General features: G+C 37.7%; 2 protein-coding genes across 2 annotated transcripts in view; both read right to left on the minus strand.

The window, feature by feature from the left end:
• Positions 1–25582, minus strand: part of LOC108128570 (hornerin) — a 47462-nt gene that overhangs the window by 20901 nt on the left and 979 nt on the right. The window contains exon 2 of the mRNA XM_043213071.2: positions 2308–2934. Coding sequence (XP_043069006.1) covers positions 2308–2925 — 618 coding nt within the window. The 5' untranslated portion in view covers positions 2926–2934. The remainder of the gene's footprint in view (positions 1–2307; positions 2935–25582) is intronic.
• Positions 4540–6135, minus strand: LOC138925654 (nucleolar and coiled-body phosphoprotein 1-like). Its single transcript, XM_070276527.1, has one exon. The coding sequence runs from the start codon at positions 6133–6135 to the stop codon at positions 4540–4542; it is 1596 nt and encodes a 531-aa protein (XP_070132628.1).

The raw sequence follows: 25582 nt of genomic DNA on the forward strand, positions 1-25582 counted from the left end.
TGTTTCGAAACAATCTAGTCTTAAAAAATATTTAAAAATTATATAAAATTATAGAAAATTATTTGGGATTTTTGTTGTATTGTTTATTGATGTCGGGTGCCTATGGGATATTGTTTACATCAAGGCATAGGGGTGGTTCGTCACCTGCGTGAACTGCCCGATGTCAGTGATGTAACAATAAAGAGCTTTATGTATGTATGGGTGTGTACGTTTAAAAAAAAATAAATTTTTAAAAATATTAATTAATTTAAAATTATAAATTGAGCATATAAGTATTGAGTTTAAGGTTTTTAATTAAGATATACAAATATTTTGGGGATAATTTTTGATCAGTGGCCGGCACCCAATATACATATGTATATGTGTGTACATACATATGATTTAATGAAATTGATATGATTTTAATGCATTAGTATTAGTAACTAACAGCAGAAAGTAGTACTGTGGGTGTGTTTAACAGAGCTTGGACAGAGAAATTTCCTATGCCCGCGGGATACGACCACTGTTTTAGATTAAAATTTGTCAGATAATAAAATATGAGAAATAAATATTTATTTGAAAATTAATAAAATATCTTGGGTTGAATATTTGTTTAATTTAGGTTTTACAATTTATAGTTTAAATTAAATTGTTATGTTTAGTTAGGTTTTAAGTTGCATTCTACCCACTGCCTACTACTACTACTACTACTACCTACTATCTACTACCTACTACTATTTTAAACCTACTACGGAAGACTACAGAAGGAGAGCTTTTTTTAAGGCAGCGAATGAATTATGATTATTGTTATTAAATTTAAACTATATTATTAAATGTTATATTATGTTATTCATTATGCATTTCTTTTTTAGAAATGTTATATTTTTATTAGTAATTTAATTCTTGCTTTTTGACGATGCTTTGTTGTAAAAATTGGCAATGGTTATGTTTTTATGGACTTATTTTAAACAAAAACAATGGTTATTTTTTGTTTTCCTCAAAAAACGGAGTCTTAGAAAACTCACGTATGTTTAGGCGCTTTCTTTGAGCTTTTGATATGAAATATATTCGAACTCATATTCATTACTCAGGATAATATATAACTATAATTCATAGTTCCTTAAATATATAAAAAGTAAGTGAATATTTATTTAAAAGTAAGCTTGTATTATAATATAAATACGAATAATAAAAATAAACTTAAGACCTCTTTGTTAGTCGCTTTAATTTTATCGCAAAATTCATTTCCCAGAACTATCACTTTTATCATACAATGTTGTATATTTTCTTTAATTTTTTTCGGAAAATCTTTCTATTTTCTTTTTTGTGAAAATGTATTTCCTGGTTTTCGAATTTCCGTGAAACTAGCGCTTTCATTTTTTTTTTGACGGTGGGAGGGCTTTAAGGCAAACATTTAACGCAACTTGACAGATTTGTGGCAGAAGCTGCTGCCGCTCTGCTCCGCCCGGCCACGCCTTTCCAAAACCACCCATCAATCATTCCATTAGATAAAGAGGCGGGGAAGGCGTGGCAGGATAGGCAGGATAAGCAGGAGTGGGAGGCGTGGCATGGACCCGACACACATGCCCGTGACAAATGTGTGTATTTGTGTGAACAGGAGCTATTTGTCGCCCTTTTGTGAAAGCAATCAAATCGAATCATATCCTTGCCATCATCCTGGCTCCTGTTCCATTTCCATTTCCGTTTATGTTTCAGTTTCGGTTCCACTTCCATCCCGTTCTGTTCCTTAATAGGCGCAGGTTCTCGAGCAGGTTGTAAATGTAATCATTTGTCTGATTTAAGGACGAAGGACGAAGGGGCCTAATCGAATTGTCAGACGGCTTGGCCAGGATTTCAGCCAGCCCCACCCTCCTGCATTATCCTGGTCCCATTTGTTTTCCTCACAACACAACAACGAAAAAAAAAAAAAAACAAGAAAGGAAAGAAAATTCTCAATCGAAACGCATCGAATCGAATCTATTTTCTGGTGATATCTGACTCCCAAGCATATCGTCCTGCTGCCTCCCTCGAAGGAGTATGTGTCAATCACGAATGCCTGCCGCCATAATGAGGTGAGGCAGGCAGGCAGGGAGGCAGAAGGCTGCCAAAGGACATCGCTCGGCTGCTCAATTGAGCGAGACCGGATGCCAGAATGGGATAAATATAGCCCGGAGCTGTGACTAACAATGGAAGTGGTTCGCCAAACATATATTTAATTTGCAATGCCACAAATGAGATCCTTTCTCTGATTTAAGGACAACTTCAAGGACTCAACTTGGAATTTTTTTATGATTTAATAATTGTAGCTAACTAACTACTTCGACTCACCTGTAGCATGGGAAGGAAGAAGCACAGAAACTGGCCGAATATCCAATTCTGGAGCAGCATCACCATCAGGGATATGGGCAGGACAAGGGCGCACTGCACAAAGTGGCACAACGCCAGGTTGATGATGAAGGCGTGGGTCACATCCTTGTAGAGGCGATGGTACATGATGTACACCACTATGGCCACATTGAGGACCACGCCCAGCAGGGCTAGGGCGGCGTACTGGATGAGGAAGAGCCAGTAGACGGACTTGATGGTGGACTTTAGGATCGGCCCCTTCAGCTGCTCCATGTCCAGGGTGTCGTTCTCCTGCAAGTCGAGGAAGTGAGCAATTGCCATGGTGTACTTGTCGTGGATGTCCTTCAGATTATCCCGGCCACCGCCTCCAGCGCCGCCGCCGCCACCACCTCCAGCTCCGGCACCACCGCCTCCACCTCCGCCGCCAACGCCACCTCCCAGGCCGCCGGAGCCGCCACCACTCACGCCCATGCCGGCGCCGCCGCCCAGTCCCGCTCCTCCGGACCCCGTGCTGGCCGCCAGCTGGAAGGGATGCAGCGCCGCCGCCAGTCCGCCGCCATCGCCGCCGCCAAACAAGGAGAAATGTTCGGCGGGCGACATGTTCACCGCCTGGAAATAAAAAATAATTCAAAATTTAAAAACTGTGTTTTGTTTGGGAAATATTGGTGGGCCGTATGGGAAGGTAATCCTCTCCAGAATTGGATGGTTATGCCAAGGAAACAATAACAAAAATTTTTTTTTATTTTAATTTTTTAAATATATATATATTTAAGATATAGCCTTCGCTGGGCTCAGACTGGCATTCCCCGTGTTTTTGCAGGGGACCCCTAGAAATTTTGACAAAAAATCGAAAAAATATTTCCTTCCAAGATTTGGATGCAGAATGATAGATAATGGTTCTACAAGTCATTCAAACCATCCCGCTTGAGAATCGGATGAAAATTGGCAGAGATATAGCCATCGCTGGGATCAGACTGGCATCCCCGTATTTCTGCAGGGGACCCCCTAGAAATTTTGACAAAAAATCGAAAAAATATTTCCTTCCAAGATTTGGATGCAGAATGATAGATAATGGTTCTACAAGTCATTCAAACCATCCCGCTTGAGAATCGGATGAAAATTGGCAGAGATATAGCCATCGCTGGGATCAGACTGGCATCCCCGTATTTCTGCAGGGGACCCCCTAGAAATTTTGACAAAAAATCGAAAAAATATTTCCTTCCAAGATTTGGATGCAGAATGATAGATAATGGTTCTACAAGTCATTCAAACCATCCCGCTTGAGAATCGGATGAAAATTGGCAGAGATATAGCCATCGCTGGGATCAGACTGGCATCCCCGTATTTCTGCAGGGGACCCCCTAGAAATTTTGACAAAAAATCGAAAAAATATTTCCTTCCAAGATTTGGATGCAGAATGATAGATAATGGTTCTACAAGTCATTCAAACCATCCCGCTTGAGAATCGGATGAAAATTGGCAGAGTTATAGCCTTCGCTGGGCTCAGACTGGCATTCCCCGTGTTTTTGCAGGGGACCCCCTAGAAATTTTGACAAAAAATCGAAAAAATATTTCCTTCCAAGATTTGGATGCAGAATGATAGCTAATGGTTCTACAAGTCATTTAAATCATCCCGCTTGAGAATCGGATGAAAATTGGCAGAGTTATAGCCTTCGCTGGGCTCAGACTGGCATTCCCCGTGTTTTTGCAGGGGACCCCCTAGAAATTTTGACAAAAAATCTAAAAAATATTTCTCTCCAAGATTTGGATGCAGAATGATAGCTAATGGTTCCACAAGTCATTTAAAACATCCCGTTTGGGAATCGGATGAAAATTGGCAGAAGTATAGTCTTCGATGGGGTAATATGGGTATCCCCTGTGTTTCAGGAAGAGAACCGTAGGGAACCGTAGCGATAAAAGTCAAAATAGATCCCCAAAACCCAAAAGAAAACTATTATTTTTATGTCAGGCACGAATCGGCGAGCTGGTGAATTGGTTTAATTTTTTTCGAATAACAAGAACATGCAGAGACTGCTGGAAGAAGGAGGATGAAATGAAGGTTCGGCCGTTCTATGAAGGAAGTCGTCGGAGGGAACAGCCTTGAAACCAATGCCTTGGAATGTTTTGAGCCTGACAAGCACAAGAGAACAGAGATAGTTGGATAGTTAGATAGTTGATAGGTAACGATAGGTAGTTGAACATCAGGATCAGGATTTATAGATCACTGTCCGAATCATAATCAATGTATTCGTCGTAGGCGAGATAGATCTGCTTTTGGGTGTTCAAGTGAAGCACCTCGGAGGACTTATCGTCATTGTCTACCTCCTTGCGGACCTTACGAGTTGCGAATGTTTGACGAGTTTTAGATGGATTGGTCTCATCCTCAACCTTGAGATTCTGGGGTACTACCTTCGGGGCATTGCGCCGCTTAAATGCAACCATGGGTGGCTTCTTGTTTATCTCTCTGCAAGTTCTACGACGCTTGGGTTTCATCTCCTCAGTGCCGTCTAGGCTCGACGAGCAATCCATGGGGGCGAATGCCGAATAGAGAACCTCAAGATCACCATCACCATCATTATCGTTAGTATCCAGAGACAAAGTTGGAACATTGTTCTTCTTCGGCGTAGTACGACGTTTAGGTTGAACCTTGGAAGCTCTCTTGTTTATCTCGTTGCTAGTCTTACGACGTTTTGTTGAAGTACTCGGAGTGACATCCATATCGGAGGACTCATCCGGTTTCTTTTCGTTCTTACAGACACTTCCACTACCGGCTGGCGACTTGCGTTTATCTGTCCTTTGAACCTTTGAAGGCCTCTCGTTCATATCCTTGGAAGATCTGCGACGTTTAGTTCCGACTGTCGAGTGGGATGGCATGTCCGTGTCCTCATCGCTGGACCACTCGAAACCGAAGTCACACTGTCGCACTTGCGCGTAGGTTTCGTGGTCCAGCGATTTCAGTCCCCGACAGATCTCCCGCAACTCCTCTTGCTGTTCCGGAGTGAACTCAGCTTGATCTGCAGCCGTTTGTTCTTTCGGTTGAGTTGGATATCCCATGGCCTTCTTCCATAAGCAGGCAAACCATTCCATCATGGAGGTTAAGCCGCTAGAAGTAGGATTAGACTTTTTAGTAGCCGCTTGTTCGCCAGTCTGTTGTTCTGGAAGGTTGTTCTCTTTCTCTGCAGAATCGGTACTCTTGCACTTCTTGGCTTGTGGTTTTGATTTCTTCGGCCGTGTAATGCCGGATCTCTTCGCTCTGCCATATGTGGCCCGACGCTTGGCTGGGCTTTTGCATATTTTCCTGGCGACCGATTTCTTCGGTTTTGATTTAGTCCTGATCTTCGCCACCGTACCACCAACGGCCTTCGAAGGCATAGCCTTCGTGGCCTTCCGCTTCAATGCAGCTGCCTTGGCCTTGGCCTTGGTCTTCGAAGGCTTGCAAACCCTACCGCTGGCGATAGCACGGCGTGGCTTCCGCCCACTGGCCGGTTTGTCGGATGAGGCGTTCTGGGTTTGTGGGTCCGCAGTGGTGGCGGCTTGTGGGTCATCTGTTTCCATAGCCTCGTCCTGACGCCTCTCGTCGCGAAACTGAAAGCGATTGTCATCGTCCTTGGTGGCAAAGTCCAACTTCACCGCATCGCTCAGCATGCTCTCGATATACCGCTTTGTGGGCTTACGCGAGCAACGCAGCGAGAACTTCACCACCTGGGCGACCTCGGACGCGGTCATTGCATCCCCGGTAGTCATCATCACCCGCATCACAGCACTAGAGCCCGGCCACTTCCTCTTCCAGCTGTTCACAGAGCCTGCCATTTTTCGGAATTACTATTCCAAAAAAAAATTAACGTCTAAACAAAAACGGTTTGAACGACGCGCACTTGTATTTTGTATATTAGCCAAAAAATTCAAAAAATTTAATACTAATTTAACTTAATTTTGACTTTGAATTTCCAAAAATAATTTCAAATATTATTTTTCCAAAAATTATTTCAACTAATATTTTTTCTAAATTTATTTTAACTATTATTTCTCCAAAATTTATTTCAACTAATATTTTTTCTAAAATTTTTTTCAACTATTATTTTTCAAAAATTAAATTGATATTTCGATTTGATTGAAATTTTATTTAAATTCAGTGAGTTGTTCACAGCTCGATTCGGCGCGTTGGAATGATTTTGTTTGGTGCTAGAGCTTGCCTGGTAAACTTTTGAGATCAAAAGTTGAAAAAAAAATCTCAAGGCTATATTTCTAAAAAAAAAAATTGTGTAGATCTCATGTGTGGAATACTATTTAAAAAGTTTTCTAGTTTTTACTGAAAGGGATCTAACAAGGTAAACCGCGCTTCCTGTCCACTTGTGTGTAGTTAGATTATTTTATAATATTATTAAATCAAGAAAAATATAATCCAACTCTGTTTTAGAGGTGCTTTTGTTAAAGGTTTGTAGCGTTATACACTTCTTCTATTTGAACTTGGACTTGTAGTTTCTTAATAAACTGTTTCTCCAATACCACATACTTCTTTTACGATCTTGAATACTCTATTGATCTTGATCTTGAATAATACTCGATCATTGCTAAGAGACCTACGATATTTAAGACTATATATATAAAGTTATTATAAGTAATATTCTTAAGACACTTAATTTGTTTTAAATCGAAGGAAGTCTTCAGAAACCAACTATCTGTATTATAATTACTAAAATATCATCCAAATATGATGTTTAGCTGTATTTGTTCAAGGTTTATTATTTCCTCTAAGATTTCTTTATTTAAACTTTTTTTTTATTCTTTTTAAAAAAAGACTTTCCCTACTCTATACTTTCACTAAGACTAAATACAAGTTCTTTAGAGGATTAAAATGCTTTTCACTATGCCTCTTTAACTCTTACTTTGCCTGCTCTAACTTTTATTCAAAAAAAACAATCTTTCTTATTTGTTTAAGATTTAAAGACTTTTAAGAGGTCCTGATTTGATGTTTGTTTTAATATAAGTTTTGTGAGAATATTCATGAACGTTTAATTTAAAAAACCCATTGAAGAAGGACCTTCCAATACCCAGTACTTTATCTTTTTTAGGAAATGCTATTTATTAAAGCCCATTTAAATATAAGCCTTTACGAATGTACTACGAATTTAAGCTTCGTGGAAATATTTATTAGCTTTTTTTATAAGAAACCCATTCAACCAGGTTCTTCCAATAGGCCATACTTGTATACTAATAACCTACTACCACGATAGTTTAGCAGACACTTTTGTCGCCTGACTTGCTGCTCTGGAATGGGGATTTCTGGTTAATTCATTTATTTGCCAGGACGTTGCATTGTTTTGGGTTCTTATTGTTTTGGTTTCTAGTTTCTGTTGTGTTTGTTGTTTGTCCTCGGCTAGATGCGGTTGTGTTTTTGTTATCCTTTGTTACGCTATTTGCAACGGAAATTGCCGAAAGGAGGCGAGTCCTGCAGCCTGCAGACAGGCAACACGATATGGAAATTGAAAATCTGTATGCAGCGTCTGTCCATGTTTTCCAGACACACACACACACACGTACATGGAATTTGGTAAACATGGCGTATACTTGATATTTGCTTTGAATTCTATTCGTTTTTTTTATTTACAGTGTATGTAGGTGTCGGAAGGTGTGGCTGGAGATGCCGTTTATTTTATTATTTTTTTTTTTTTTTGTGTTTTTCGGAGGGAGAGAAGGCGACTCTGGTCTGGAATTTCAATCTAGACAGTTGGCTGAGCGAAAGGAAAACAAAGGAGGAAGGACATCAGGCAGGCACAGTGTGTGTGCGGCACGTATGTTGACCGTATGGCCGCAGCAGTGGCAGCCACAGACAAACATGCCACGCCTCTGGTTCTACTCTTTCTCGGCCCTAATTCCTCAGTTCCTGTTCTGGGGGTTTCCTCCCGTTTTCTTTCAATTTGAGGAGCAACTTCCGTTCAATTTATTGTTGCTAATTTTTCTTCACTTGCCTCGGCCGCAGCAACATGCCGCACCAACAACGTCTCTGGAAAATAAAAGGAAATAAAAACATTTCCCGCCAAAAAAAAGAGACACAACCGACACAGGGTGTCCTTGAGATTTGCCTGCCTGCCAAGCTGCCCAAAACCCAACAAGGACGACAAAAAAAATATCAAGAATGATAATTGAAACCGCTTACTGCGGAAGCGTTAAGGGACGTTAGGCACACAAGCTAGACGAGCAGGTAGCGTTTAATTTCCTGGAAGAACACTCCCGGCTTTATAATCAAATAAAACAAAATGAAGGCCATAAAAACACCAAAAACCCTTCAAAAGTCTAGGATTTTCTAATAAGATTTCAGATGGGTTTTTTGGTTCTTCAAGCTGAAATTCAATTACTTTTGAAAGTATTATAAAATTTTCAAGATGGTTTGGTTTAAGCCAGGGGTTTGTCATTTTAAATATTAATTTTGGATAAAAGGGGTGTGATAGAAGATTTTAGAAAGCTAGGAAGTGAAATGGTTGATGAAAAAGTTGAATAAAAGTTAAATAAATGGATTTCTTTTTTTCGAGAAGAGCTAGAGACTTTATTTAAAAACCAAGGATTTTTGTTAGGTTTTTCTGATCCTATTTCAAGACTATTTTAAGAATTTTTGATAGAAACGATATTTTAAGATCACTGTAGACGGCAGTCCATATTGGTGACTATAGGCTTGGTATAGTAATAGCTTTTAATAAAGGATATATCAATCGAAAAAAATGGTTTTAATTATGGTTAAGATATATTATACAAGTATTACGAAAACTAGGGTTTCTTAATCAAATACTTTAAGTTCTTTTTTAAGAAAAAGTCTCATAATATAAATATTAAAAAAATAAGTATTTTGGTATTTATTATTTAAATAAAATATTGTATAATAACGTATCTTGTATATTGTATATAATGTTATAATTTAAGCTTGTATAATTATGATATTAAGGATTATTGTAGAATGATAAAAGTGATTTAAAAAAATCTATTAAATATTAAATAAATAAACACTTTAAACTCTATATGAGTACATTTAAAATTAAAGCAATTTGTGATTATTTTTTGGTGGCTTAATGGCTTTTGAAAGTTTTAAATAAATAATTTCCCCCTCTAAACCAGGACACCCTATATGGCCAGGCATTGCAGTTGCAGTTCTGCAGTCTTGGTTTGATGACCCGTGAAATACAACAACAACAACAACAACACAAACAACAACAACTACTGTTGGTGAGCTTAATTTTGTTTGAACATGCCATTTGGCAGACAGCCCCCTATAGCCCTTTATAACCCCTATAGCCTCCTATAGCTCTATGGCCCCTATCCCTAACCCCTCTGACATTAGTAGTTTCTTGCCCTCGACAGCTTTATCTGTGTTCACATGTGCGGCCCAGTTTTGGGCGCCAATTCCCGATACGCCTTCCCTGCATCTTTGCCCCACCGCCCTCCCCTCCCCTCCAGAATCCTGCGGCTCCCTTCTTCCCGGTGGGAAAGCAGTGTCTAGGCAGTGTGTCAGAGTCCATTATATGCTCCTAAATGATTCATGAGGCACACAGTCCTGTATATACTAAAATAGAGGCGTGTGTGAACACTATAGAGGCCGCTCTCCTGGGAGGGGGGGGGGGGGGTTCTCTGCAAATTGCAGGGCTTGCATTGGTGCAGTGCAGCAATGGGCTCCACTCCGATTATTTTCCACTCCCGTTGCTGTTTTATTTATTGTGCTGGAAAACAAAAGCTAAGCTCAGTTTTAATCGTCGGTATAATAAATAATAGCCCAGCCCCAGGCACTTGTTGGATTTGTCTCCAAAGACAGTGCTAGTAATGTCTTTAATATTAAACTTTAATCATTTCTTCAAGACTCGTCTCTCAGTGCCTCGATGACATGGGAATTTCAGCATTTTATCCATTTGTCAATTAGTCGCACTCCCGCATGCCAAGTTATAAAATTATTTTGCGCTACTGCTTACCACATTTGATGTTCTTCTATATCCCCTTGGTATGTGCCCAAACCCGGCCCCCTTTTTGTGCACGCCCATGCCATCTGTGTGTTATCCCCTGTGCGCTAATTAGCTTAAAATGTTGATAGACAGCGCATTGTGGGTTGCGGGTTGTGGCTTTGGATTTAGCTTTAGCTTTGGCTTCGACTTTGGCTTTAGACCTTTCCTTTTGGCTTGGCCTTAACATTTGATTTTGATTCTGGATTCGGTTTTATAGCTGTGGTAGTTTCTTTATTTTAACTTTTTCTTCAAAGTATTTCAAGAGCAAGCCAGTACTGCATCAATCACCATCCTGTTGAGTTCAGAAAAGCGATTTACTTGCTCATTAGGCGACAAACTTGGCTTCGAGAAACAAAAAAAATGGGAAAAGCCAGTTGGGGCAGGTGGGAAAAACCAAGTAAAAGTTGGGAAAAAGTGTGGAAAAATGGCAAGCCATAAGGAATAGAAAAAGATGTAGAAGCTTGTATGCCCTAGAGATCATTTATAGAAATCACACTACCAAACTTAACCTTTAAAAATCTTTAAATAAAAATAAGTGATGACTTCGAGTGATGACTGATAAAACCCTAGTCTAGTCCTGGCACGTTTACTTGACTCATTTGTTTTGATTTTTCTGCTTAAATTCCATCACCTAGTGTTGGTTAATTCCCTCATGTCCCAGGGACCAGAGTCCGAAGTAATTAATACTGATTCCCTCGTACGCCCACCGAAGCGGAAGGAGTGCGCCACTAGGGGGCAAGTACACCAGTACTAGGATGGCAGGATGGTAGGATGGCAGGATGGCAAACAAGGACAACAACAAGGGCGTTTAACAAGTGACAACCAGAAGCGACAGGCAACAACTTTACGTGGCGGCGTTGGTGTCTCAAGGTCGAGACATCCCAAACCCCCCCCCCGCCCCAATATTTATGGCTTGTTCAACACCAAATCGGCGTCGTCTTTTCACAAAACTTTCCTAATTAAGCAACGCTAAATTAAATGCTATGCTCAAGTGCTAGCGAAACCTATACATATATATACCATTGGTATACATATAGATATCCATATGAAGTGGCAGACTGATGGAGTTTTGTGGCCCAAAAGCCACAACCAAGAAATAACAGACGGGGGGGGGATGACTTAGCTTAGCTTTGAGGCTTCTTTGTAAGTCGAAGAATGCAAATCCCTGGACCAGAAATGTCCGCTTTGCCAATTCGATTTAATTAAAGTGCAATCCATTCATTTATTCTTCCCCTCCAATCCTGGTTCTATATTTGGCCAACCACCTGTCTCTTTTTGCGAAATATCACTCGGTATTATTTACATATGAAATAAATTCAAATAGATGTATATATTTTATGGTGTGGCCTTGGCCTGTTCCTCCTACAACTGCTGTTTTCCAATTAAAGTGGCAAGCGAGAGGAGATTGAAGAGTATTAGACATATTATTATAGAGACTAGAAGCTCTTCTAACAAACCTCTCAAACTGAAAAATAAATAAAGAACCTTTAGTTCTAAATAAGTTTAAAATATTATTTCCATTTCAGTTCCCCGATTAGCTAAGTTACTTTACTTTATTAGCCATTTTGTGAATTTTAAATAATGTTTCCGGCCTCGAAATGGGAGGAGACTCATTTCCTTAAATAACAAATTCGCAATTAATTTCCCCTCCATGCTTTATCCTTCCAGGACACCTGCTGCCAACTTGTTTTGTAAAAAGTACTACCAATTTATATATATCTTCTATATACCAGAGTACTTTCGTGGGAGGGGAGGGGGGGAAAGGCTTTGTCGATTCGCGAGTTAATCGCTCATCAACACGCAACGTTCGGCGGCTGAGCAAGTGTATTTAATTAGCAAACAAATGATTTTGATAGCCGGCCACGCCCCAACGCCCACGTACGCCCTCCGTACCGCCCCTCACCCTATTCCCCCATTCGGCCATAAAATCAACGAGAGAGAAAGTCAAATTATTTGGCCATAAAAATTTGTCATGTAGAACGAGTCGCGAGCGGCAGGCAGGCAGCTGAATGGCAGATGAAAGTACGTATATATTTTCATCAACTGCAGTGAGAGAAAATCAGGGGGTTATTGTTGAGGTTTATACTTAAGGAACAAGGTACTATATGTTCTTATTCCAAAGAAAATTAATAATATAATTTATTAATACTTTAAATAATTTAAACATATGTATAACTCTTTGAAAGTATCTCTTGAAGTAAATGGTTTCGTGTAAATGTATTCCTTTGGTTATTTTCTTGATTTAAATATAAGAATATGTTTTAAGACTTAAAATCACACTTTTTAGGGATAAAGGTTTTACCATAATCCTCTTATAATTTTCTAAATATTTTCTTAAATGTCTAAATTAACTAAAAGTGTGTTTTAGTCAAGCTCTGATTATTAATTTGTAAGTTAGGATTTGTAAGGATGGTAAGTTATAAAATAATTCTCAAAAAATACTCTATTTAAAAAATATACTGAATACTTAAGTTTAAAACTTGGAATTAATAGATTTATAATTAAATTAATAATTTAACTTTAATACATAGGGTAAACTTGTACTATTTTTAAAGCTTCCATCATCTAACTTTCGAAAAAGAATACATATTAAAGAAGTCCTTTTAATTTTTATCTTTCAAATTTTCTCAATATTTCTTCTTTGAGTTTCTAATTATCTCTCAAAAATATTAGATACTTTTTCTCTCAGTGTCATCCAAAAAATAAATAAAAACGCCACAAATTTTCGAATAATGCGTCTTCGAATCGGGTGCGTCCATAAATTAGCAGCCAGCCAGCAGTTATCCAGCACCGGAGGACAACCAGACTCACTTCACTTGGAAACTTTTATCAGGCTTTTTACAGTCTCATTTCCCTTGAATTTTTGCCAGCCACCTCGTCAGCCACCTCTTGGCCAACTCGTAACCCCACCACCCCATCCCTCTGTTACCAGTTGTGCTCTTTTTTGGCCAACTGGTGCGATGCGGCATTGACTGATTATGGCTGCCAGCAGGCAAATAAACACACAAAAAGGTATATGGCATGAAGGATAATGGTGTTGGGGCTCTAAAGGGGGGTTGGCCAGAGGGGGGGGGGGGGGGTATTGGTAGGAGGTACATGGAAATTGATAAGCCAGTTGCCGTTACTTTGTAAACAAAAACAACAACAGCAACAAAGCAACAAACAAACGCAGAATCCCATTTGCAACTTTATTGTTTTTCCTCCGGAAGTTGGTAAGTTTTTTGTTTAAAAAATATTCATAAAAAATATATATATAAATATTTAATTTTATTCATTTAATATTAGTTATATAAGAAATGGAAAAGAATATAATGGATATATTGTTTGAAGAAATAATATATTTAAGGAAACAAAGAAAACCTTGCGAGGGGACTAAAGGGTTTAAGGTTTTTTGTTTTTTCTTCGAAAGTTGGTAAGTTTTTTGCTTAAAAAAATGTTTAAAAAATAGATTAAATATTTTATATCATTAGTTTTACATTGTTATAATAATATTATAACAGAAATATTATTATAAGAAATATTACATTGAAGAACTCAATAAAAACCTTGAAAAGGGACTAAGTAACTCTACTTTTTCTCTAACAACTTTTTCAAACCTTTAATTATAAAAAATTAAATAAAAGTAGATGAAAGAATATAAAAAAAGATTATAAAAAATACACAAAAAAATAAAAGAATAAATATATCTATTTTGTGAGAATAAAAAATAAGATATAACTGCCAAACCATTCCCCAGTTTATGTTTCATAAAAAAAAAGCTACTCCGAAAGTACACCCTTAAACTTAAGGTCCTTAAGGACGTCAAGAATTGTGTGCATATCCTGGACACTGACCTCCCACCACTGCTGCCACTCCACTCACGGATCGATAGCTTTGATTCCGTATTCATGGCATTCCTAATGATACTAGTATTCCCTGCCATCCAAACATACATATAGAAAATAATTGCGCAATTATTTAATTTGCGCATTGCGTTGCCTTTCGATCGGAAATCGGAAATCGAGTTGCGGAAGCGCATTACGGCCATGTCGGGGGCTAATTAATTTAATTGTATCAATCATATTGGCGTGTAACGGCGCACAGGCCATTGACGATTGTCTCTATTATCTCGAGGAGCAACAGTTCCTCCATCCTGGATGGGGGATCTCTGTCCCCCCCGCGGAAAGGACAAAGCGTGCAAATAATTGCATACTTTTTTGCATGTCGAGTTCGGGTTTTGGGGGACATTACCTACTACCATATATAAATGGAATGAATGAAGGAATGCTTGGATGGCTGAATGGTTGAATGGTTGAATGGATAATTCAATGATTCGCCAAGCCACGGCACTCAAAGTAATTGCTACTCCTTCTGGTTACTGGCTTCTGGGTTTCGGGCACTTCTAGGACCAGGACCTTCCTCCGTTCGGGACGAAAACTCTAAACGGAAATTGATTTCGCAAGCCGTTGGCTAATCAGCTCCGGCAGTTTTCCCGACAAAACTTGCAACTTCTTAAGCGGTTTTCACCATCGATTTTTACCCTGCCCCCCCCCTTGAACCCCTCTCTCGCCTTGCGGTTATTATTTGGGGAAGGGAAACTGGAAAAATCCTAAAGTTAAAACCAAAGACGATGGATGGATTCTCTAATGGAAAAAATTAGAATATTAACTTAAAAGACATTTATTTTTATAAGAAAGTTAAGTTTTAAATAAAGAATATATTAGTTATTTTTAATTAATTTTTATTAAGTTTTAAAATGTATATTTTGTTATACAAAAAAGGTCATTTCTTAAAAAAAAAGATTCAAGAAATTGCCTCAAACCCAAAAAACTAGCTTATTATTAAGACTTGAATTGTGAAATACATTTTTAATATAAAGTGTATAAATATTTAAATGAAATTATAAATTAATTTAAGAGTTAAAAACATCAATAAACAAATATTTATGCCTGCCAATATTTTCCTCTAAAATATCCTTATAAATTCCCTTCCCCAGCCAGCATTTCCATGACATATGTAAGAGCCTTACCCTGGCAAGGACCCTTCCCTCCCTGATTAGGGTATTAACACTTCGACCTTATCTAGGATAACTCCAGGCTGTTATCGTCGTTGTCGTTGCTTTTATTTGATTTTGCTACTTTGCCTGGCAGCTCGAACAAGACAACTATAAAAGCGCAAGACCAGACCAGGACGAAGTATGAAGGACGAGGACGCCTGGATGGATGGCTGCATGGCTGGATGGGTGGGATGGGTTGGGTTGGAAAAACCCCCCATTGCAATGGAGGGGGGTGAGCTCTGCGGGTCGGAAGAAATTGACAAGTTTCTACTTGAGTTTGCAGTCAAAGACCATTTGCCTGAGAGAGTCCTGCCAAAGTCAGTCCTGGAAGTCCCTGCGAGTGTGTGCCAGTGTCTGTGTTTGAAGGCGTTGACTGCCCACCCATGGGAGGGCGCCCATGCAACTCGCCCTCGGTCATTGACTTGCCTCTACCTCTCTCTCTCTCTCTCTCTATTCTCTGTGCTGCAATTTGCAAGACACCTCCACCCTCGTCCTTGCCACATCGCCAATTGTCAATAGCAACAAAAATTTTCAAAGCAACTTGACTGCTAGCCGGAGTATTTCCCGAACCTAACGGTACATAACGGTAATGGTAACTGGTAACTGGTAACTGGTAGTAGGGTAGTACTGGGAATGCTTGCAAAAATTCCGGTGAAAAAAAAAAATAAAAAAAAAATCAACTCCCAAGTGGGCCACATTGATTTTGGTCAATGGCCTGTGGCGTCTCGGCCTTAAAATATACATCATGTACATATTTTTTCCAACGATTATATTGAGACTTTTCTGAATTCATGTCCAAGTCTTTACATACAAGTTGTCTTTTAAAGATTTTAATTTTTTATTAGTTTAAAGTTTATTTTTAGGTCAAGAGTTTTTTTTTAGATAAGTTATTGTTTTTTAATTCTGTGCGTAGAGCTGTAGTTCTTATAGCTGTAGACCTAGGCTCTGTTTTCTAAAAATATCTTTCAAGCCACTACGGTTTTTTGATAAGAAAAATATCTATTTAGTTTTGAAAGTAATTTTTTATGATCTGTATACTACTATCTGTATGTACTAAACATATAGACCAAGTTTTTAAAACCAAGCTTTTCGATGAAACCAAGGTTTTAGTAACAAAAAATAGCAATAACACTATTTTAAGAACTTGAAAGCTAGAAGTCCTAAGTTTGAGTATTTATTATAATTAATGATACTTTTTATAGAATAAATATATCTTTATTAACAATTAGTCTTTAAAATTTAAATCTCTTGTGTCTATATACTATTTCAAAAGGACTTTTGCAAATATATATACCGCACCGCCATTTGCAACTCAGAATGTCAGAATGTTTAACGGTGCGTATGATTAATCTCGATGGGACTCGAGGCGAATTAATTTTTTTTTAACATTTTTTTGTTTTTATTTTTTTTTTTTATTTGATTTTGTGGCAAAAGGAATTCAAACACGGTTAGAGAGGCTACCCAGAGGACTAAGAACCGAGGACTGAGAGGATAAGCATCCCTGAAAAGTTTCCTAATTGCAAATTAGTGCAAAAATTTTAAACAGAGATTTGTGGAAGGTCGAAAGAGAAGAAGGAGAGGGGGATGCCCATTAACACTTAATCCTCACCCAACCCCCCTGTGTGTATTGATTTTTGAAAGGAATCCTTTTAAAGAAAATCCGTTTATCCAACGAGAGCAACTGCATTTATGTGGTTTACGAAAAAAAAGAAACGAAACTGAAAAGGGGGTCAAAGGTTGCACTGGATCTGGGGAACGACTCTTGACCTCCCCCTTGGTTTTTGCCTTGACTTGGATTTCTTTTTTTTTCGGTTTTTTTTTTTTTGTTTTTTGCACAATATTTTGTTCGAGTTCACAGCTTCTGCAATCCTTGAACCCGCATTTCGCTATTTTGCTCATGAAATGGGAACAGAGAGTCTGACATTGTTTACGTGTCGAGCCATAGGCTTTTTATTTTCATTTTTTTGTGTTCAGAACACAAAAGATTCCGCTGAGAGCATTTTCACATTTGCATAAAAAACAGGCAAAATAGAATTAAGAACGCATCGGTGAAAGGTGCAATTTCATTTAAAACTTTTCGCAACAATTTCCAAAATTAAAAAGTCACGAGCCGAGAAATTAATTGCTTGGGCGGCCAGCATTCGAAAACACTTTCAAAATAGCTGATGGCAACCCTGCATAATTGAGCAACCCTTTCTTAGGGGGCTTAGGGGGGGAGGGAGCTCCCGAACGAGTTCCCGTATTTTTGGAAGTCGTTACCGCCATATGCGTGACCCGACTATTGATGAACTTCAAGACAGACGGCGCGTGCGGTGAACTTTTCTGGCTTCCTTAACCTATTACCCCCTAGCCCTGGGCCCTCTCTTTATGCCCCCCCCCCCCCCCCCCCCCCCCCCCTCAATTGTGGTCGAATCTTACACCTGCTCTCTCGGCAGTCGTCCTTTTGGGGTTTACTCCTGCGGGGTAGCCAGGTCAAAGGGCAGGAAGCTTTGAATGGTTGACAAAAAGGCTTCGTCCTGGTTCCGGACAATAAAAAAAAAGTAGAAAGAGTGAGAGAATAAAAAAAAAAATTAAAAAGCCAACACGAATCAAGTATCCGCCCGTTTCCAATTCCAAAGTTCAAGCCAAAAAATATTTGGCTTTGTTGGCAGAATTTCCATTTCCGAGAAACTAAAGTGATTTAATTACAAAATTTGCATTAAAAAAAGGGGTTTGTTAACGAATATTAATTATTATATTAAAAGAGCTTTAATATTAATGAGTTTTATTTCTTAAATCCTATTTCAATATTTATTTAGACCAGTTTAAAGACCGTGAAGAAGAAACACCAGCTTTTAATGTAAATTCCCGGAAACCAATATCTCAGCTTTTAGATCTCAGAGTTAAGACCCTTTAGCTCCTTTTGCCCTTTGCCTTTAATATTCTCTTTTAAAATGTATTATTCATAAATTAAAAATGCCATTTCCAGCCTATTATACTAAATATTCTTAAGTCTTTAACCAAAAATCAGAAATACTTGGAAGTCAATTAAACACTTTTTTTTTTTTCCATTTCATATTTTTACTTTTTTAGGGCAACGGGTTCTTATTTCAATTATAATCTAATAAGCTTAATTTACCGTTGACCAAAAAGAGGGGAAGAGGGCTGGGGTGGTAGCTTCACTGTACAGTGAAGCAGAGTGCAGAACCTGATTAGATTTGAGCCGAGTCGCATTTAAGCCCATCAAAAGCGACTGGCCCGGCTCGCCACGGCTCGTTATTCATTAACTTTAATGAGTTCATTTGACGAGGGAGTACCGGCAAGTGGGAGTGGCAAGTGGGTGGGCCAGTGGGTGGTCTGGCCTGTCGATTTGCGGCCGGGCAATTTTAAAAGGCTTGATTTTGAAGCAAGGTTGCCTAATTGACAGCCAGTCAGCCAGCCTCCTGCCCAGATGAAAGGCATCTGTGACACATTTTCTTCTTCTATTTTCTATTATTATAATTATTATTATAATTTTTTTATTCTTCCAGCAACTAATTGAATTAAAATGGTCCTTTTTAAAAGCTTTCCATTTAAAATGTCTAGCACTTAACACTTGCAACCAAAAAAAAAGAGAAAAAGTAAAAGGTTCTCCAGACATTTTAAATAAAAAATATTTTTCTTCAAATAATGAGATTCCTTAAAGTCAGCCTTCTCCTCCCAAAAAAAAAAAAAAAAATATATAAATAAAAAATGCAAATTAACAAAAGTCTCCAAAAGAGAGAGCTTCTAATAAGAAGATTATGGGCCATGTTATGGCCATTAGCTGGCAGAGCCCTTCCTTTCTTTCACATTTTATGGCGAATTTTCGCGTTTTTTTTTTTTTTGTAATTTACTGATGGAATGCCGGAAAGTACAGCACCCACGTAATTGACAAGGGTGCTGATTTATGGCAGAGACTGTGTGCGAACGCCAGCTGCAGCACTTTCAGGCTAATCAGCTTTTGTCAGCCAGCGCAGAGGTGATCACGATCACGTTCCAGTGAGCTGTTACGGGTTTTACGATGAATACAAATTTTTATTCAATTTTATTTTTTATAAATTCTAATAATTTTGTACAGTTAAACGACTATATATGATACCTGGTACTACTACTGTCTTCTCTTGTGTCTTTTAAGGAGAAAGGTTACCTATAATACTAGAAAAACATTAATTAAATTCAATTTTCCACACAATAACCCTAAAATCTCTTAAAAAAACACCTAATTTTTGATAAAACTAAAATAATTGTGGCAACCCTGGCCCAGACATTCCGCTTACCACGTTCCCAGCTAATCAGCTTTTGTCAAGTGACCAAAAAATAGCAAAAAAAAAGGAACACACATCAAAGGATTTATACCATGATCATAGCAAGGAGCTTTTACGAGAAGAAGGACACACTTGTAAGCCCTATAAAGCACACCCTCTATAGGCAATGATCCTTAGATTTATGACAATAGGGCAGTATGATATCTGATACACCAACTTATCACACACTCCTCCCCCAGAGTCTTGGCATTAAACTTGGCCACGTTTTAAGGGCCACGTCACCGCCAGAGTTGCCGTTTCTCCCCCATCCCCCAATTCTGGCGACCGTGACAACATTTTTAATTACATGCCATATAGCGGGAGTGGAAACAGCAACAGGCATTCAAATATCAAGTACGACAACAAAGCTGAAAAATAATTTACGCATTGTAAACGCTACCAGTCGTCCTTGTCCCTCTTCCTCCTTGTACTTTCCGCCTCAATATGCCCACCCATATAGCCACCCCCTTGGAGGCCGCTTCTTCAGAACTTTTGACTCTGTTTCCCAGTGTTTTTCTTTTGGCGCTTTCATTAAGGAAATCCATACGGCAGTCGCAGGACGTGACAGAGCACGGCAGGACATGAGGGGGTTTTACGATGCGTGTTTCAGGTTTCCTCCACTTCCAGGAGGAGGAGGATTGGTAGGGGTGGCGGACTGGTTGGGAAATTAGGAAGGAAAAAGCTGGTAGGAGCCACCACCACCCCGAATGCAGTCGAAGGCACGCGCTGCTGTTTGCCTAAAAACCAAATGGGAATGGTAACAGGAACAGGCTGGTAGAGAAGGGGTTGCACTTGAAAAAATTTAGGGTTAGGTTGCATTTTTAAAGAATTTTTTAAAAGAAATAACATTTTTAAATCTATTAAAAGTAGTTTGAAAGATTAAACTCATAACTATCTTAATTAAATAAATAGGATCTTCAAAGTATAAGTTTTCACATTTTTTGAAGACTTTGAAGTCAAAAAAAAACTTAATTGGGAATTATAAACGAAAAATAGGTAAGATTTAAGAGGATTTTAATGTCTTATTTGAAATTTAGGAATCATATTTTAAATATTTTTAATAAAAACATCAACCAAAGTTAAAAGTTTTTACTTCTTCAACAATTTTTAAGTCAAAACATAAATTAGTTGAGAAATATGATAGAAAAAGTTAAGATTTTTGAGGTTTTTTATGTTTTTTATTAAAGTTATTACTAGTATTTTTAATAATTGAATGGAAAAGATAGAAAATATCTAGAAAAATATAAATTTCTTTATCTTTAAAGATAAAGAAATAGGGGTTTTTTTAGGGAATTTTAAGGAAACCCTAGCTGGAATTAAAACAAACAAAAATGTACAATTCTAAAGCTTTTTAATTTTAACCTATATGTAAATATGAACTTTGCTTACTTCTGGGCCTATTTATTATAAAAATCGAATTTAAATAGAGAATATAAACGTATTTTTCTCACAGTGTCTCCAACAAAGACAAGAGGCGGTATGGAAATTGGTTAAGCGGCAAAATGGGAAATGGCATCTCACACACACACGTGCTAAGCCCGAGAGTCAAAGGGAATCGATTAAATTTTCTTTTAATGCCCAACCATAAATTTCCCTTTTCGAGTTTTCCCACTTCCCGAGTTTTCCAGTGCCATTGTCAACGACCTTTCAACAAAACACAAAAAAAAAACATGAGGGGGGGACCAAAAAAAAAAAAGATAAAGGAAACCCCTAAGAAAGAGCAACAAAAATTGGAACACAAACAGAAACAGAACCTGAAACAGAAACAGAACCCCAAAAAACATACATATACATATACTTGCAAAATAAAAATAAAAATAAAAGTAAAAAACAAAAAAAAAATAAAGCAAAAATTATGTCTAACGTCACATTGCCGAGTTCAGCTGATTCTTTATCAGAGTTAAGTGCCAGGAATACGTCTACCCCGACTCCCAGGTCCTTGCTCTTTCTCCAGATCCGGCTACTGCTCCTCATACACACCCACCCACTCACCCACTTACTCACTCACTTATTATGTATGCCATTTGTTGTGGGGCAGTGGCAGAAAGTTGCCTCATTGCCACTACGTGTATGTAGGAACTCTCCTCATATGCAACCCTTGTCATTTCAAGACAGAAGAGTCATTTCCGGCTCTAAAAACTGCAGACAGAGGATCGAAAGAGTTAATTAAACTTAAAAAGAGTGTGAATTAAGGGTTTTTAAATTAATTTTTTATAATAAAATTATTATTTAATGAAAGCTAAAAGCTAGAAATCTAGCAGCCTAGATATGCTTTCCATCCTCTCCCCAGCTTTAGAAACTTCAACTCCCCCTGAGAAGCTGTCTTCCCATTTTAAACTGATTAAAACCCCCACTTAATAGAGATTAAAATAAAATACCATTTTAATCCCAGGGTATGTCGCACTTCGAGGCACTAATCTACACCCGAAACTCTTTTCGCTTCGCTGGCGAAATGAGAGATTTGCGAAGAGATTTACGCGCAACACCAAAATGAACTTTTGTGTGTAAATTTATGTGCAGCTCAAGGGGGGGGCAGTCAAGGCGCAACAAACACACAAAAAAAAAAGAGGGCTAAGTAACTAACGCCATTAGCTGCTTAGTTTCTGCCCCAAAACTCCCTGCCTCCCCCCACAAAAGACCCAAGTAATACCCAACCCCCCACCACTGGGCTAACATCCTAGAGAGGATTCCAAAGCCATCTCGGCATTTTTATTGCTGCATTCCTAGGAACAACATCCCGGGAAACATCACAGAAATCATCGCTTAAGTCAGCTTTCTGTTGAAGAATTGGTAGCTTTTGCGGAGGATGTTGGGGGGAAGGAGCCGTCTTTTGGCCAGCATTGATTCACGCTCAGGTGGAATCGAGGACACCGACATGGATTTGGGGATATTGAAGAGGATTAAGTTCCGAATGAAAATAAAACGCTGCACTTTAATCTGTCACTTGGTCCGGAAAGCAAAAATATCAGCCTCCAGCCTCCGGAAAAGAAAGCTTTCTTTCATTTTTTCATTCCTTTTCTTCTTTTTGTGTTTTTCTATCCACAAAAATATAAAAAAAAAACAATGTAGACAAAAATGTGATTACATTTGGCACATGAATATTCAACAACACCCAGCCCCCTCCCGACATTATAATGAGTCCGGGGGACACTTCAATGTTTTGAAAAATAAAAAGTGCAAATTGTTGTTTCATCACATAAGCAGCTGTGACCTTTAAAATGGTTTTTATCTCATACTGTCGATCATAAACACAATATTGTTGCACCTGATGATGAGGGGCCACCGCCGAAATGGCAATGGTTTTGGTGCGAAAAGTACTCTACTTGCTTCTAAATAAATGTCAGGAGTGCTTTGCATATCTCTGGAGGTTTTAAATCACTTTTTTGAGAGCCTTAAAGTAAGCTTTACACACGTTACAAGTCGATTTGGTTATTAAAGTTCATATGGAAGTGAAAATATTACAGAAATCTATAAGAAATCTTTGAAAATTGTAAATCATGATTTTGAGAGTCTAAAAGTTGGCTTAAAGCTGGCTTACACACTTTTCTTATAAAAGTTCATATAGAAGAGAAAATAATATAGAAATGAAATGGCAGTATGCAAGGGAAAGTACCTTTAAAAGTAAGTACCTTTAAAGGTATTACATTAAAAGTTATAAGCAAAATTGAATAAAAATGTTTGAAAAATCTTCTTCTGTTTGTCTTCTAGTCTTTTGAAATCGGCTTTAGTGAAATTTGCAATTAATTAAGAGATTTTATGTCGTTTTACAATTATTTTAAACAAAAGTATCTCACTGGAATGGAATGAAAATACTACGTAAAAGTTTTCATTGGAACTACGAATCGTAACTATTATTTAAAAGTTAATAAAGAAGTTACAAAATGAAGAATTATTTCACAAAGTTGCCAAAGTTGTATTTAGTTTATAAAATTAATTTCCTAAGGCCATCCAATATATCCCAACTTTTTATTTATTTAAGTTTTTAATATTATCTTGTTATTTAAAAGCTTCTTAAAGCACAAAAAAAAAAACTTAAAAGATTTTCATGCAACACCCACGTGTGGTATTGTCTTCTTGTTGACCTCGGTGCTTCTACTAGACCTTATTAATTAAAACAGGCCTAAACATCATAGATATGTATATGTGTAGTATGGGTCTATAATACCGAATAGTACTCTTGTTGGGTCAAGTTGTGGACACACACACACGGCAAGAGAAAGGCAAATAAGCGGCCAATAAAAATATTATTAATACCAACGCCAACGACAACACACGAATATTTCACAAGCACTGAAAGAAAAAAAACATGCCAGTGACCAGAGCTTATTATCATTATTCTATTTAGATAGCACTTATCAAAATTAAAGGGGGGGACTCTATCACTCTATCCTCGTGGCTGTCCCCCCTTCGCTAGCTGTTGACGCCAAATGTTTGATCTGATAAAATGAATGATGTATAATTTATTTCTTGCCGTGCAACCCCAACCACCCTCCCTCTAGTTGTCCATGTGTCCGTGTGTCCGTGTGTCCGCTTGTCCGGCCAAAGGGAAATTAGCAGCAGGAGCACATCGACGATCACCCATCAGCCATCACGAGCTGTGTGTGTTGGGTGTGTTTTAGCCATAAATTTATTAACTTAGTGTCACATTTATAGCCACTCGTCTAACCGCCAACACCACATAGTGTCCAAGGACCAAGGACGAATTTGCAAAGGGGGTGTATGGGTATGGGGGGGTAAGGTAGGAAGTTCTAGAGGATATCCTTTAAAATTCACTTCAAAATTCGCTGACCAAACGCAAATTTATGAACCAAATGATAGGTGGCTGGGAAGTGTCAACTATTTTCACAGTTTTTGTTAGGAATTCTTAATTATTTTTCGGAATTTTAAACTATATAACTTTTAATAAAAAAAAGAAAACTAAAAAGAGAATATGTGCTTTGGAATTTGGGATTTTTAGTTTTAAAGGCTGTTTTTTTTTTGTAATCATAAACTTTAAAATTACTTTAAATGAATATAAAGTAATAAATAAAGTTGTATAATTTCCTGGAATAATTTGGATATAAATATTCCATGAAAACTATGTAATTGCTTCGAGGCATGTAAAGTTTTGTTTTAATTTTTAAATATAAAATTCTAATCAGAAAACTAAAGTGGATAGACTTAACATTTATTAGAATAAGAAACCTTGAAACTTTTATAGCTTTAAGCAGGACATTATGAAAATAAATTAGAACTAAAATAAGAAATAAACTAAAATAGGAGTTTGAAAGTACTTTTTAAATAGTTTTTGAAATTATTTGACTATTCTTTTTTAGAAAAAGAATACTATTAAGGATAGAAACAAATATTAACAAATAAAATGGAAATATGAACAAGAATTCTCGGACCTTAAAGACCTTACACCATTTTTTTGAAGAGCCTAAAAGTAGATAGTGAAAAAAGACAAAGCCCAAAAATTTAAAATTTTTTAAAAAAGTTAAAATTTAATAGGATAATTTTCCATTTTAAGAAATTTAATAACTTCTATAATAACATCTTCTTTAAATTCTTCTTTAATAACTTCGACTTTGTTTAAAAATTAAAACCTAAACTAAAATAAAGCCTCAAAGTTAAAATTGAATTCTTAAACACCTAACAAATAATTCATTAAAGTTCCAAAAAAACAAAAAAAAATAGAATCTAATTCAATTTAGATTCCCTAACGCTCTTGTCACCTTTGGCGTGGGGATGATAGCGGGGAAGTGATAGCCTTATCCCGGGATTACTGAAGCGATTTGGGACTAAGTCCGAGCATATTTAAGGTAATACCCGAATATCCTGCCAAGTCTGGCTCATTTGTCAAGTTGGCTTAGACGAGGTGGGCTTAAAGAGCCCCAAAAATCCAAAAAAAAAAAACAAAAACAGGAAACTTGCATTTATTTTGTTTCTGCCCCTCC

This window comes from Drosophila bipectinata, chromosome XR, assembly GCF_030179905.1.
Source record: "Drosophila bipectinata strain 14024-0381.07 chromosome XR, DbipHiC1v2, whole genome shotgun sequence".
Classification (NCBI taxonomy): domain Eukaryota; kingdom Metazoa; phylum Arthropoda; class Insecta; order Diptera; family Drosophilidae; genus Drosophila; species Drosophila bipectinata.